Source organism: Muntiacus reevesi, chromosome 14 (genome assembly GCF_963930625.1).
Source record: "Muntiacus reevesi chromosome 14, mMunRee1.1, whole genome shotgun sequence".
Lineage (NCBI taxonomy): Eukaryota > Metazoa > Chordata > Mammalia > Artiodactyla > Cervidae > Muntiacus > Muntiacus reevesi.
In genome coordinates this window covers 44,861,930-44,876,086 of record NC_089262.1, presented here as the reverse complement: position 1 = coordinate 44,876,086, position 14,157 = coordinate 44,861,930, and the positions used below count along the sequence as shown (strand labels likewise).

The following is a 14,157-nucleotide window of genomic DNA, read 5'->3' as shown; positions in this document are numbered from 1 at the left end:
TTTCTTCCTTGAATTCTTCTAGGTGACATTGCTAGGTCAGTAGAGGTTAGGCACATAATAAAGGGCTTTTAACACACATCACCAAATTGTCCTTTCCAAACACTAATTGACACTCCACTACTGTATGCCAGTGCTTGTTTCTAGAACCTTCAACATTAGGAAATGTCATTTTAAAAAATTGCTAACATCTTATTATTGTTTTAAATTTGCATTTTTTATTACGAATGCGCTTGAATATTTTGGGAGCATTTATATCTCTTTTGTGAACTGCTTTTTTATGTCTCATGCTTGTTTTTCCTATGGGATGGCAAACTTTTCTAAATTTCTGTAAGAGCCCTTTGTAGAAGGATATTAACCTAATATGGGCTTCCTTATAAACTCAGGTGATAAAGAATGCACCTGCAGTGCTGGAGACCCCAGTTTGATACCTGAGTCGGGAAGATTCCCCTAAGAAGGCTATCCACTCCGGGGTTCTTGGGCTTCCCTGGTGGCTCAGGCAGTAGGAATCTGCCTGCAATGTGGGAGACCTGGGTTTGATCCCTGGGTTGGGAAGATCTCCTGGAGGAGGGCATGGCAACCCACTCCAGTATTCTTTCCTGGAGAATCCCCATGGATAAAGGAGCCAGGTGGGCTACAGTCCATGGAGTCACAAAGAGGTGGACATGACTGAGCGACTAAGCACAGCATATTACTAACCTGGGGCTTCCCCGGTGGTGCTAGTGGTAAAGAACCTGCCTGCCAGTGCAAGAGACTTGAGACCCAGGTTCTGTACTGAGTCAGAAAGATCCCCTGGAGGGGGCATGGCCACCTATTTCAGTGTTCTTGCCTGGAAAATCCCATGGACAGGGGAACCTGGGGGCCTGTAGTCAATAGGGTTGCAAAGAGACACGGCAGAAAGGCACAACCTAATATGCCTATCATTTTGTTAAAAAATAACTCATTTTCATTTTAATTTCACATAGCTCCAGGACATGGCTCACCACTAAAGGATCTGTAACTACCAAACTCCTGTTGTTTCTCAGAAAGGATGGACAGAAGTTGTGCAAGTTAGGCCTCAGTTTTCCTATCTGTGAAATGGATTGGACTTAGAAAATTGCTGTTCATTTCCAGATTTTATGAAATTTTATGATTTTATGTAAGCATCTTATATGCTCAGTATATAGTGTTATTCAACTTCATATTTTATATTTGTTATGTAATAGTAATAAGCATAAGTATAATCACTCCCTCAATTGCTTTGGTGTGTCTTGAGACCCTCAGCAGAGGCTCTGAGTGTGTGTGTGTGTGTGTGTGTGTGTGTGTGTGTGTGTTAAAATAAGTAATCATATATTTATTTTATATGCATATGTAAAATAACATTTTCCCAGGTCACAAAAATTAAAAATTTCATGTATATATATCAACATATACATGTTGTATTGTACTAGATGAGTTGTTTATAATTCTCTTTTAAGGAATCTTAATGATTGTATCATTGAGGGTACTGTAAATCATGGATCTTTTTGTTATTAAATAGGTAGTTAATGTAGTTAATACTACATACTCGAACTTCACCAGCAACTTGGCAAAGAGCCGGTCAGCTGAAGTTCCTGTTGCCAGTAGCCCGATGACCACAAGATGGCGGCAGAGCCAAGCCGGGGATGTGACAGCCCGTTGCTTTGGGGAGGAGCAGTCAACCACTGACCTCCCAGGAACGGTGCTGAAGATGACTCCTGACAAAGAGACCGTGACTCCAGGTGAGGTAATGGAGATGCCACAAGCCAGTTTTGAAATCTTAAAAAAAGATATATTTCTGAGAGAATCTTTGTCTTACAGAAATACCTAGTGTTGTATTTAGTCAACTGCTTTCTCTTTTTCTCCTTTTGAATAAGAAATTTCCAAAGGGGCAGGGGTAGGGGTGAACTGAAACAAAACCGAAAGAAAGTATGTTGTATTTAAATGTGACATTAGACACAATGAGGCACCATAGTCCTGCAGATTGAGAAGAAGCCCAAATCTTTTTTAAATCAGTGAAATTCTCATGTAATAGTAAGTAACAATACTGAAAATAGCTGGCTGAAGCAATAGGAGATACAGGGTTGGAGAAAGGTCATCCTTATGGCTGTCTTCTGAAAGATATTTTAAATTGAGGAGTGATTTTAATGCTAACTGTTTCAGAGGAATTTCTGGCTAATTGTTTTAGAGGAATTTCTCACTAAAGTGGCTCCCTTTTCTTTCATAGTCCTTAATTAATTAGTTATTTTCAAATAAGCCATTGCATGAGAAATTTAGAATTCTAAGAGATAATCAGACAAAATAATTTTATAAGAAGTCTATTTTATTTTCCATTTAAGTTTATACTGCTTATTAATCAGAAACATTGGTTTCTCAGTGTTTTGCTGGTGGGGTTTCTTTCTTTTTGTTCCAGAAAAGTGAACACTGAGGACCCTCCCATCCTAAAAGGGATGTTTGTAGAGAGGTTCATTTGCTGTCCTGCTTTGTGGACAAAATCTGAGAGGTCCAGGATTCCTTAGGCTGCTGGACGTGAACTCTTTGTTGATAACTGGGATGATCAGTACTAGCATTCAACTGCAACGTTTTCTTTTTCATTTGAGATTCAGAGAGCCAGCTTCTTTTCCTCTTTACTCGTCTACAAATATCACAAAACAGGCATGCATAATTTTGCAGGACAAAGAGTACGATCTAAAACTTTGCAGAGTGTTTCAGCAAAGTTGAAATTAGATTTTGGATTCCTCCTTCCTCTTAGATTTTGGATAGCCTAGAGCCCAGAGGGGTTGGGCTCTAGGAACATCAGTGACAGCTTGTCCAGAACATGTATGTCCGAATGAGAAGAGATTGTCACATGGCAAAAGGCCAAATACTTAATCCGGTTGTGCCTTGATTCCTCTGATGAACAAGTGATATAGCAGATATTTAACTTAAGAAGATGACTTGTGAAGGTTTTCATTGCAGTTAAAAGTCTGGTAAAGGGCTTTCTCTGTCTTGAGAAGAGAATAGACATGGATCATAACGATGCAAACAACACTGGCTCTCCCATGACAGTAACCTAGGAAGTATTTTACTAAAGTCATCTCAAACTAGTTTTACATCTTTGTGCACTAGGAAGAGGGAGAGGCAGTGTTTTGCTATAATCATGTAGTGAACATGAGTGACTGACAGGCAAGCATTCCATAGTGACTTCCTGGCAGGATGTTCACCACCTGGGCAAACCAGCTACTCTTCTCACCATCATTTTAAACTTTGAACTGTTAGTATCCATTCTTCAAAGGCGCAAATGCATTCTTTCCATGCAGAGTTAAATCATTTCTGTTGCTGCTGCTGCTGCTGCAGTTGGACTCAGGTCTTTACTCTTGACATTTCCTCCTGGTTCTGAGACCACTGAGAGAATTTCTCACCCAGTGTTCACTCATGAACCCAGTAACCTGCCTCGACCCTGTGCGCCCCTCCACCCCACCCCACCTAGGACTTTGGAGAGATGAGGGCCTACGTCTTTACGTTCTGTTTTGTACATGCCAAGGACTGACCTCCCACCAAAGGTTTAAGAGATTATGGTGGTGGTTTAGTTGCTAAGTCGTATCCAACTCTTGCGACTCTATGGACTGTATGTAGCCTGCCAGGCTTCTCTGTCCATGGGTTTCTCCAGGCAAGAATACTGGAGTAGGTTGCCATTTCCTTTGCCAGGGCATATTCCCAACCCAGGAATCAAACTCGAGTCTCCTACATTGCAGGCAGATTCTTTATCAACTGAGCTATTATTTTAAAAACCAAATTCAAAGCTAAATGTTTTCTGGCAGGATCCTACAAGGAACCGCTGAAGACCCCCAACAAAGGAAGTTCTGAAACCAATAACTCTGCTCTCCAGTTTGGGAAGGCTCCTTATGCACTGGAGAGAGGCTGGAAGGATAAAGTTGCTTCAAAAGGCCCGGTGGGTGAAGAGAGAAAACCAAAGATTTCTCATCTTGAGAATCTCAAACAGCTGAGTCCCAAATGTGAGATAAGAGCTGGCTTACAAATTTGCTCTTACAAATCAATAAGGAAAGGATGGGTTCCTGATAGGAAAAATGAGTGTATGAAGGACACTTCCAAAATAAACAGTATTGTTAATTAACATAGAAAAGTGTTTAATTAGCATCAGTCAAAAAAGTGAAAATGAGACTAACCATCCAAAAGGTAAAGATTAAGAACAGGGGGACTTCACAGATGGTCCAGTGGTTAAAACTCCATGTGTCCAATGCAGGGGGTGTGGGTTCGATCCCTGGTCCAGGAACTAAGATTTTGCATGCCAAGTAGTGTGGTAAAAAAAAAAATAGAATAAAATTATGCATACTATAGTATGTTTCCTCTCAGTGCAAAGTTCTGTTGTGTGGTCTTTTCCCAACTCTTTGGAAAGTATGTGGTGATTTGTCTGCCCTTTGACAGATTGGTTTGACTCCTCCTCTGTAAGATGGTCTTTTCAAATATTTCCCTTAAGTTTTGTGGGTTTTTTGTTTTAATTTCTCTACGAAGTTAACAATTATTTTAAGGATCTTATTGATTATGATTCTAATATCATAGTCCACCCTAAATCCTTTGCGCACATTAAGTATCAATAGCATGTTTTTAGATTTATTGAATCCAGTGAAGAGCCTCTGAAGGAATCAATGTTTCATTCAGAAAACTGAACTAGGAATGTTATAAATTCTCAATTTAGGCATAGTTAGTCATTTGGTGTGTGCTTCCTGTGTTTGGCGTATGTGTTTTGCTTGAGGAACAATAAAATATTGTGAATGTGAAATTTAATTATTTGAACTCATATGCAGTTGAAAACAACTGTATTAGAGCAAGTCTTCTGCTAGGTGCTTTGCTGCTGGGTGGGGCTTCCCTGGTGGCTCAGATGGTAAGGAATCTGCTTGCAGTGTGGGAGACCCTGCTTCAATCCCTGGGTCGGGAAGATCCCCTGGAGGAGGAAATGGCAAAACACTCTAGTATTCTTGCCTGGAAAATCCCATGGATGGAGAAGCCTGGCAGGTTACAGTCCATGGGGTCGCAAAGAGTCAGACACGACTGAGTGACTTCACTTGCTATTTGCTTGCTGCTGGGTAAGGGTAAGATGGCGAGGGAGTTATGTTGAGGGAACTATGTGTGCTGTTGAACTCATGCCCAGGCCAGGCTGTTAGCACCACTGACCCTTCCACCCTCTACTGGTGACTGGAGGTTTTACTGCCCTGACTTCCAGGACTTCCCTTTTCCTGCCCCTTGGGCTGTCTGGCAACTGGTAGCAGCAAAGTTGGTGGCTCTGTTGGTGGGGGTCATGATGGTGTGGGCAAGTTACCATCATTACAGCAATTGTTATCCAGCCTGAACATCATCCCAGTTTCACTGGAGAACCTGGACAGGGGATAATGGAAGCTGTTTTACTGCTTTATGTAGAGCATTTGTTGTCATGACTAATTGGGAGTCCAACAGCAGCAAAAATGGTGCAGAGGTAAAGCGAGGTCTTTCACCTTGGCGGTGGACAGGTGTCTTCCTGTGGTCCTCAGAGGTCATCCAGAGGGTATTTCCATAGTGAGAGCTGAATAGCTATGGAGATGTTCAGAACTGTCATACCCAGTCAGCTGTATGCCAAGTTGCTCATTAAAGTAATAGTAGATCTCACCTAATGAAGAGTACCCCTGGGTGCATGGAGCACACGCACACTATCTGGGCAATGCCTTGGTCTTTGCTGTCTCTACGGGATTCTGAAGAATGAATCTGTGAAGAGTTACACTGAGCTACCGGCCAGCAGGGCATTTAGAAATGGTATTTTATACCAGTGCTCCTCAAACAGGGGTGATTTTGCTCCCCACAGAGAATCTGACATGTCTGAAGATAGTTTTGATGATCAGAAGCCAGGGGGAAGGTATCTGGTAGACCACAACAGTGCATTATTTGCCCATATTTCTGTGGTTGTGAAACTCTACTTTATATTTAATTTTTCTACTTTGAATACCTAAACATCCATGATTTATTGACTGGCAGTGCCTATTATATGACATAATATCTGGGAAGAAAGCCAAAATATCAAAGTGATGCTTGATGGAGAGACTTCTGTCTGAATTATTGTGATTCAGTGATTAAATGTATCATCGAGAAGGAGGAAAAAAAGAATCTTCTCTGTTTTGACTGTTCACTATTATATTTCTAGAATAAGTACTTTTCTTTCCCCTTTTTACTAATTTGCCTCTTTGTTTTTGATCAAAGTTAGATGTAAGAAAGGGGCTTCCCAGGTGACTCTAATGGTAAAGAACTCGCCAGTCAATGGAGGTAGATATAAGAGATACAGGTTTAATCCCTGAGTCGGGAAGATCCCCTGGAGGAGGGCATGGCAACCCACTCCAGAATTCTTGCCTGGAGAATCCCATGGACAGAGGAGCCTGGCGGGCTGCAGTCTGTAGGGTTGCACAGAGCTGAGCAGGACTAAAGCAACTTAGCACGCATGCACAGATGTAAGAATGTCAGGAGGGCTCATTGTATACTTGCCCAGAGAAACAGCAACCTGATTTTTGTGCTTGTGGAAATTTAGACAATTGACTTAACCTCTCTGTGAGTTGATGTTCCCATTTCTCATGGGAAAAGGGGTTAGTGGAAAAGGACCTTTAAGATGACTAGTTTAATCCCCCCCCGCCACGAGAAACTAATACAAAATTCTAAAGCTATTTTGTTGTTGTTTAGTTGCTCAGTCGTGTCTGGCTCTTTGCGACTCTATGGACTGTAACCCACCAGGCTCCTCTGTCCATGAAATTCTCCAAGCAAGAATACTGGAGTGGGTTGCCGTTTCCTTCTCCAGGGGATCTTTCTTACCCAGGGATCGAATGTGTGTCTCTTGCGTCTCCTGAACTGGCAGGCGAATTCTTTACCACTGTGCCACCGGGGAAGCCCATAAAGCAATTATACTTAAATAAAAATTAATTAAAAAAAGAAATAATATATCAGTAAAATGTTCAGTACTGTGTTCATTACACAGTGGTTATTAATAAATAATGGTAACTATTGCAGTGTTGGTTTTGACAATGTGTAGTCTTTAAATTTTCCAGTGAATTATCAGTTTTACTTTTACACCATGTAACACACCTGAGATGTACACAAGTGTTTCTGAATAAGTATTCTCTTTGTGTTTGTTTTCAGAAATGCTTAAATCAGCTATTTTCAACCCAGAACGTGGCTCAGCAGGTTAATGGGAGCATGCAGCTCTGTGAGAGATCCCAATGCACTTGGAAAGGTATGGGCCAAAGATTTCCCGTCTGTCCTGCTGTCCCACCCTCCTCTCTCCCTGCCTCCTTCATTTCTTCCTTATCTTAAAATATGTTATTTTTCCATTAGAACAAAAATCAGCATAAAGTTTGGATAATTCTCATAATCCTCTGTCTTAACTATCCCGACCCCTATACCTCATTTCCTAGAGGCAACCACCTTAGCTCTGCCAGCTATGCCCCCTGGTATTTACATCTAGTTTCTAAATAACATTTGTAAACTCTTAACTTATTTTTTTTTACAATTTTAGACTTAATCACAACTTTCTAGCATAGTAAGAACTTAGTTCTCCTCCTGTTTCATTTACTTCTCTCAGTCTATTTGTATTACACTTTAACAAAGTAAAATTAGTATTTAATATTTATATCATATTCAGTTCAGTTCAGTCACTCAGTCATGTCCGACTGTTTGCAACCCCATGAATCGCAGCACGCCAGGCCTCCCTGTCCGTCACCAACTCCCGAAGTTTACCCAAACCCATGTCCATCGAGTCGGTGATGCCACCCAGCCATCTTATCCTCTGTCGTCCCCTTCTCCTCCTGCCCCCAATCCCTCCCAGCATCAGGGCCTTTTCCAGTGAGTCAACTCTTTGCATGAGGTGGCCAAAGTATTGGAGTTTTAGCTTTAGCATCAGTGCTTCCAATGAACACCCAGGACTGATCTCCTTTATAAGCCAAATAGTGTACTCTAACTATACCTCTTTTCTAGTTTAGTTCTTTGTTTTTCCTGGAATTAAAAAGTTGCTTTCTCTTTTCATTTATTAGCTACCTATGAAATTATGACTGTGTTCCCTAAATGGTCCCATGCTTTGTTCCATAGCCACCAATAACCTTTTCCACGTACCTGCTCACATGGGTCGTTGTTTTCCTTGGTGGCCTCCTACCCAGAACCTGCTGAAGAGGCCACTCTCTTGGTCAGTCCCATGGCTGTAATTCTGGGACTTCTCTCTGATGCTAGATCCACTGTTTCCTGGCAGCCATGTTGTGCTCTTCCTGGGTTTGCTGGTATGAAAGTGTGCTTATTCCACTTTTACACTTGATTCATAGTTTGGCTGGCTACAGATGCTAGTCTTACTCAGAACTTTGTGGAAAAGGTATTGCTTTATTGTTTCCCAGCACCCATTGTTGCTGCTGAGGCAGTCATATATTGTGACTTCCTACCCTTTCTATGCCACCTACTTTTTCTCTCTGAATACATATAGAAAAAAATTTATTGTTACTGTTTTAAAATTTCATGATGATAAAGGTTCATGTATGTTAAAAAATAAACCTCACTGTAAATGACAAACTCACTAGTGGATCTTTCAGTCTTGGACACCTGTATCTTTTAATTATTGGAAAGTTTCTTGAATTATTCTTTAGTAATTTTTTCATCTTCGTTTCTTTTTTTCTTTCTTTCTGAGATGTTGACTGTAATCATTGCTCCTTGTGGATTGATTCTCTTATTTTTTTCTATTCTATTTTTCATCTCCTTTTCTTTCCTTCTACTTCTAGGTGGTTACCTCATTCTGTATACTAGCCTTGCCATTTAAATTTCTTATTTTGGCTATCTTAGTTTTAATTTTAGAATTTCTTGGACACCATTAGGCCTCTCTCTCTCTCCCCTCATCTCCTCCCTCCCCTTGCCTCCTTCCTCTCTCCCTCCGTCATTTCTTTCCTCTCCGTCCTCCCTCCCCCTTCTTTCCTTCCTTCCTTCTCTCTTTCCAGCATCCTGTTCATGCTTCATGTATACAAGACTTTCTCTTATTTCTCTGAAAAATTTCATATAGAGCTTGGAAGTATTGCTGTTCTTCCTGAACTGTCTTTCTTTGCTTAGCTCTTCCCACAGTAGTTTTGGTTTCACTCTTTCAGAATTAAAGCTTTCTGAAATGTGTGGTGTTCTGGAAATAGAACTAAAGAATTGTGGGCTACTAAAATCTGTATAACAGTTTTCACACAGTCTATCTTTGCTTATGTTCTTGAGTTAGGAGGTTGTCATTTTTCGTTTATTCAGAGAATAAACACCTGGTTTCTTTTGATGTGTGCACATGTGTGTATGGGTGTGTGTGCAGGGTGTGTGTGCGTGAACTTCACATCTTTCAACCAGCTCGTCTCTTTCTAAACTTTCGCTGTGTCTCTGAGCCCTGACCCCTTGTGGGGTTTCTACAAGACAAATCAGCTTGCTTTTCTTTACCATGCCCCCTCTATAGGCACTCGAGTTTCATTTTTCATGTTCTTCCTGGTCAGTTATCAAACCTTTACCCATTTTGCAGAAAATTATTGCAATCTCTTCTTACTGCTCTTTTCACTCCCAGACTCTTTGTTCTTATATCTCCACACCTTAAAAAGTCATTAGCTGTCATTCTGGTGAAGTTGAAAATAGGAGGCAGAGGAAGTACACTTATGTGACCTTTCCTCTGACTTGACTGCAAATCTATTGCTCTGCTTTAGAGAGATCATTGGTGGTGACACTGAAGAAGATTTGAAAGAGAGAGCTGTTGGAAGCAGAGACTAATTGAAAGGAACATTATATGTAGGACTCTATTCTTAATTCTCTCAAGGAGATTTAAAATACGAAATGGATTCCACGTAGGCCAGATAACTAATCTTAGGAAAATGGATCACTGGGATAAGTTTTATCCAGATACTGTGCATGTAAAGTATTTCTTTATGCCTTGTCTATATTTGATAAGACTCTGAAACCTCACAGTGGGCACCGCCTGTGACTTGTAAGCACACCTGTTGAACCCAGTGGGCACGTCCTGTGACTTGTAAGCATGCCTATTAGACCCAGTGGGCACATACTGTGACTTGTAAATATACCTATTGGACCCAAAGCTGGTACAAATCTTTGGGTGGTGATGTCATGAGTGCGTCAGGGAAGGTCTGCAGCCATGCAGTGGAGAGATGTTGCTCCTGTGGCAGCTTCTAGAAGGTCTCCCTTCCATTCTTTATTTAATGCTCCCCATGTCATTTCCCCTGCATTCCACATGTTCTCCTTCTTACTTCCCCTTTCCATCTTGGAAGCCTTTTTGTCATTCATGAAATTGTTATCATGGTTGGAAAATAATTGATTAGGAGTCTACCTCTGTGAGAGAAACTTAAGAGAACCAATGGCTCAATTAATTCATAAATGCCAAGGAGACTTGCCTGTTACATTTGCCTCTGGGAGAAGATAACTTTGTGCATGGGTGCTTTTCATGCCTCTGTTTCCCAGCAGTATAAAGGGGACAAACAGTTAGATCATAAAAATAGGCACAAAAGTTGAAGGCTGGCTGAATATTCTTTTGGGTGGTTTGGGAATATACAGTTGGATGAATGAGTGAATCATATCCTTTCCCTCTTTATTCTTTTCCTTATAATTGTATTTTCTTAAAAGCAAAATAAAATATCTGGGGACATGTCTTACCTTATCTCTCCCACTTTCCTCTGGTCTGATCAGTAACAAGTGCATGTTTCTGTAACATGCTGAATATTTGATGTAGAACAGAACAGAAATTATATGATGTATGTGTGCTTATTTGCCCAGTCATGTCCAACTCTTTGTGACCTCATCGACTGTAGCCCACCAGGCTCCTCTGTCCATGGGATTCTCCAGGCAAGAATACTGGAGTGGGTAGCCCTTCCCTTCTCCAGAAGATCTTCCTGACCCAGGGATCAAACGTGGGTCTCCTGCATTGCAGGCATATTCTTTACCACTAGTGCCACCTATATTCCATAAAAGCAGAGAGAATATACCTATGTTATTTTGATCCTAGGAGATCTATCTACTTCTGTGTATGTATGTGTGTATTAATCTCTCTATACATCCTGTTTTTTTAGAGAAGTTTTGAATTCACAGCAAAATTGAACAGAAAATACAGCGTTCTTGTGTATACCTTGCCCCAATATATGCACATCTTTCCCCATGATCAACATCCCACACTGGATTAGTACATTTGTTATCATTGATGAACCTCACTGACACTACTATTATCATCCAAAGTCTATCGTTTACACTAGGGTTCATACTTGGTGTTGTATATTCTATGGATTTTGACAAATGTGTAATGATACGTATCCACCATTATAACAGCAGATAGATGTTAATGTTCTAAAAGTCTTTTATACTTCACCTATTCATCTCTCCCTCTTCCTCTAACCCTGGCAGACTTTTCAGTCTCCATAGTTTTACTTTTCCTAGAATGTCATTTAGTTGGAATCATAGAGTACGTAGCCTTTTCAGATAGGATTCTTCCACTTAGTAGTATGCATATAAGCGTCCTCTGTGTCTTCTTATGGCTTGACAGCTAGAGCACTAAATGATATTTTGTTGTCTGGATGTACCACAGTTTCTTTATGCATTCACCTATTCAAAGACATGTTGGTTGCTTCCAAGTTTTGGCAATTATGAATAAAGCTACTATAAATATCTGTGTAAAGGTTTCTCTGTGGACATAAGCTTTCTACTCACTTAAGTAAATATCAAGGTGTGAAGTTGCTGGATTATATGATAAGAGCATATTTAGTTTCATATGAAACTGCCCAACTGTCTTCCAAAGTGGCTGTATCATTTTGCATTCTCACCAGCAATGAATTAAAGCTCCTGTTGTTCCACATCCTTGCCAGAATTTGGTGGTGGTCAGTGTTTCAGATTTTGGCTGTTCTAACAGATGTGTAGTGGTATCTCATGGTCTTGACTTGCAATTCTCTAATAAATATAATGAAAAAGATGTTGAACACCTTTTCTTATGCTTATTTACCACCTTTCTTCCTGAGGTGTTTAGTTATTTTGCCCATTTTAAAATTCAAATTTTTGTTTTTTTTGTTGTTGAGGTTTAAGAGTTACTTTGTATATTTTGGGTAAGAGTCCTCTATCACATATGTCTTTTGCAAATTTGTTTTCAGTCTGTGGTTTATCTTCTCACTCTTTAGGCATGTCTTGTGGAGAGCAGAGGTTTCTATCTTTAATGAAGTCCAGCATATCAGTGATTTCTTTCATGGATTATGCTTTTCATATTATATTTAAAAAGTCACTGCCAGAGAATTCCCTGGTGGTCCAGTGGGTAGGATTCACAACTTTCACTGTCATGGACCTGAGTTCAATCCCTGATTGGGGAACTAAGATCCTTTAACCTGTGCAGCATGGCAAAAGAAAAAACATTTTGAGGAGATCTAGATTTTTTCCTGTATTATTTTCTAGGAATTTTAGAGCTTTGTGTTTTACTTTTAGGTCTATAATCTATTTTGAGTTAATTTTTGAGTTCTGTGGGGTTTTTTTTAAAACTTTTTATTTTGTATTGGCATATAGTTGATTAACGTTGTTGTGATAGTATCAGGTGGGCCACAAGGAACTCCTTGATACATATGGGTATACATGTATCCTTTCTCCACCAGTAGGTCTGTGTTCAGATACATTTTTTTAAATTGAGGCAGAGTTGACTCTCAACTTCATGTTAGTTTCAGGTGTACAGCAAAGTGATTCAGTTATTTTTTTCCAGATTTTCCAGATTGCCTGTGGATATTCGGTTTTTCCAACACCATTTGTTGAAAAAACTAATTTTTTCGATTTTATTGCCTTTGCTCCTTTGTCAGAGATCAGTTGACTCTATTTTTGTGGGTCCATTTGTGGGATCTCTATTCTCTTCCACTAATATATTTGTTCTTTTGCAAATACTAAACTATCTTGATTGCTGTTATTCAGTAGCCAAGTTGTGTCCAGCTCTTCACGACCTCATGGACTGCAGCATACCAGGCTTCCCTGTCCCTCATCATCTCCTGGGGTTTGCCCAAGTTCATGTCCATTGAATCAGTGATGCCTTGATTACTGTAGCTTTTTCGTGAGTCTTAAAGTCAGATAGTGGAGGTCCTTCAGCTTGAATCTTCTCCTTCAATGTTGTGTTGACTTTTTTCCATATACACTTTAAAACCAGCTTGGCAATGTTCACACAGTAACTTGCTGGGATTTTAACTGGTAAAGCATTGTATATATAAATCAAAGTGGGAAGAGCTAATGTTAATAATACTAAGTCTTGTTATCCATGTACATGAAATATCTCTTCATTTATTTAGCTTTTTTTTTTTTAATTAGAGTTTTGTAGTTTTCCCTCATACAGATCTTGTACATATTTTGTTGAATCTATATTTAAGTATTTCATTTGGGGGGACTTATGTAAATGGTATTGTGCTTTTAATTTAAAGTTTCAGTAGCTTGTTGCTAGTATATAAGAAAGTAATTGACTTTTGTATATTAATCTTATATCTTTTTATAATCACCCATTAGTTCCAGAAGTTTTTTGTTGATTATTTGGGTATTACTATTTTAAAAAAAATATAGAATTTTATATTAGCTTCAGGTATGCAGCATTAATGATATATTTGTATATATTACAAAATGATCACCACAATAAATCTAATTTACAACTGTCACCAGATATAGTGACAGAATTTTTTTCTTGTGATGAGAACTTTTAAGCTCTACTTTTTAAGCAGCTTTCAACATGCTGTACATTAAATTCTCATGATTTATTTATTTTCTAACTAACAGTTTGTACTTGATTTTTTTGAACCATTATTGGCAGTGCTTGAGTACATATTTCTAGTAACCTTGTAATTCTCACAATTGCAGGTTTTAGTTAGCACTAAGTCTATGAGTAACACTCTGGCTTCTTGGTGTGGCATTGTGATGCTCTTATTCATTTATCAGAAGCTATGTGGTCATAGGGACCACAAGTCAGCTGGGTGGGCTCATTTCCTGTTGATCTTGTCATTCTCACTTTGATGCAAGCCAGGTGGTTGGAAAGATGAAAAGGCAGTGGCTTGTGGTTTAGACTTAGTGGGGTCTTTTGATGAGAAGTAAAACTGAGCACAAGATATAACCTTAAATTCAGATAGTCATGGGTAACACTAGCCTAAAGTAACTGTGTGCTCT

At 39.6% G+C, this 14,157-nt stretch overlaps 1 protein-coding gene across 1 annotated transcript in view; it reads left to right on the top strand.

The window, feature by feature from the left end:
- Positions 1-14,157, top strand: part of CDC20B (cell division cycle 20B) — a 59,384-nt gene that overhangs the window by 24,856 nt on the left and 20,371 nt on the right. Inside the window, exons 3-5 of the mRNA XM_065905304.1 lie at positions 1,521-1,736; positions 3,795-3,925; positions 7,144-7,237. Of these exons, the coding sequence (XP_065761376.1) occupies positions 1,521-1,736; positions 3,795-3,925; positions 7,144-7,237 (441 nt within the window). The remainder of the gene's footprint in view (positions 1-1,520; positions 1,737-3,794; positions 3,926-7,143; positions 7,238-14,157) is intronic.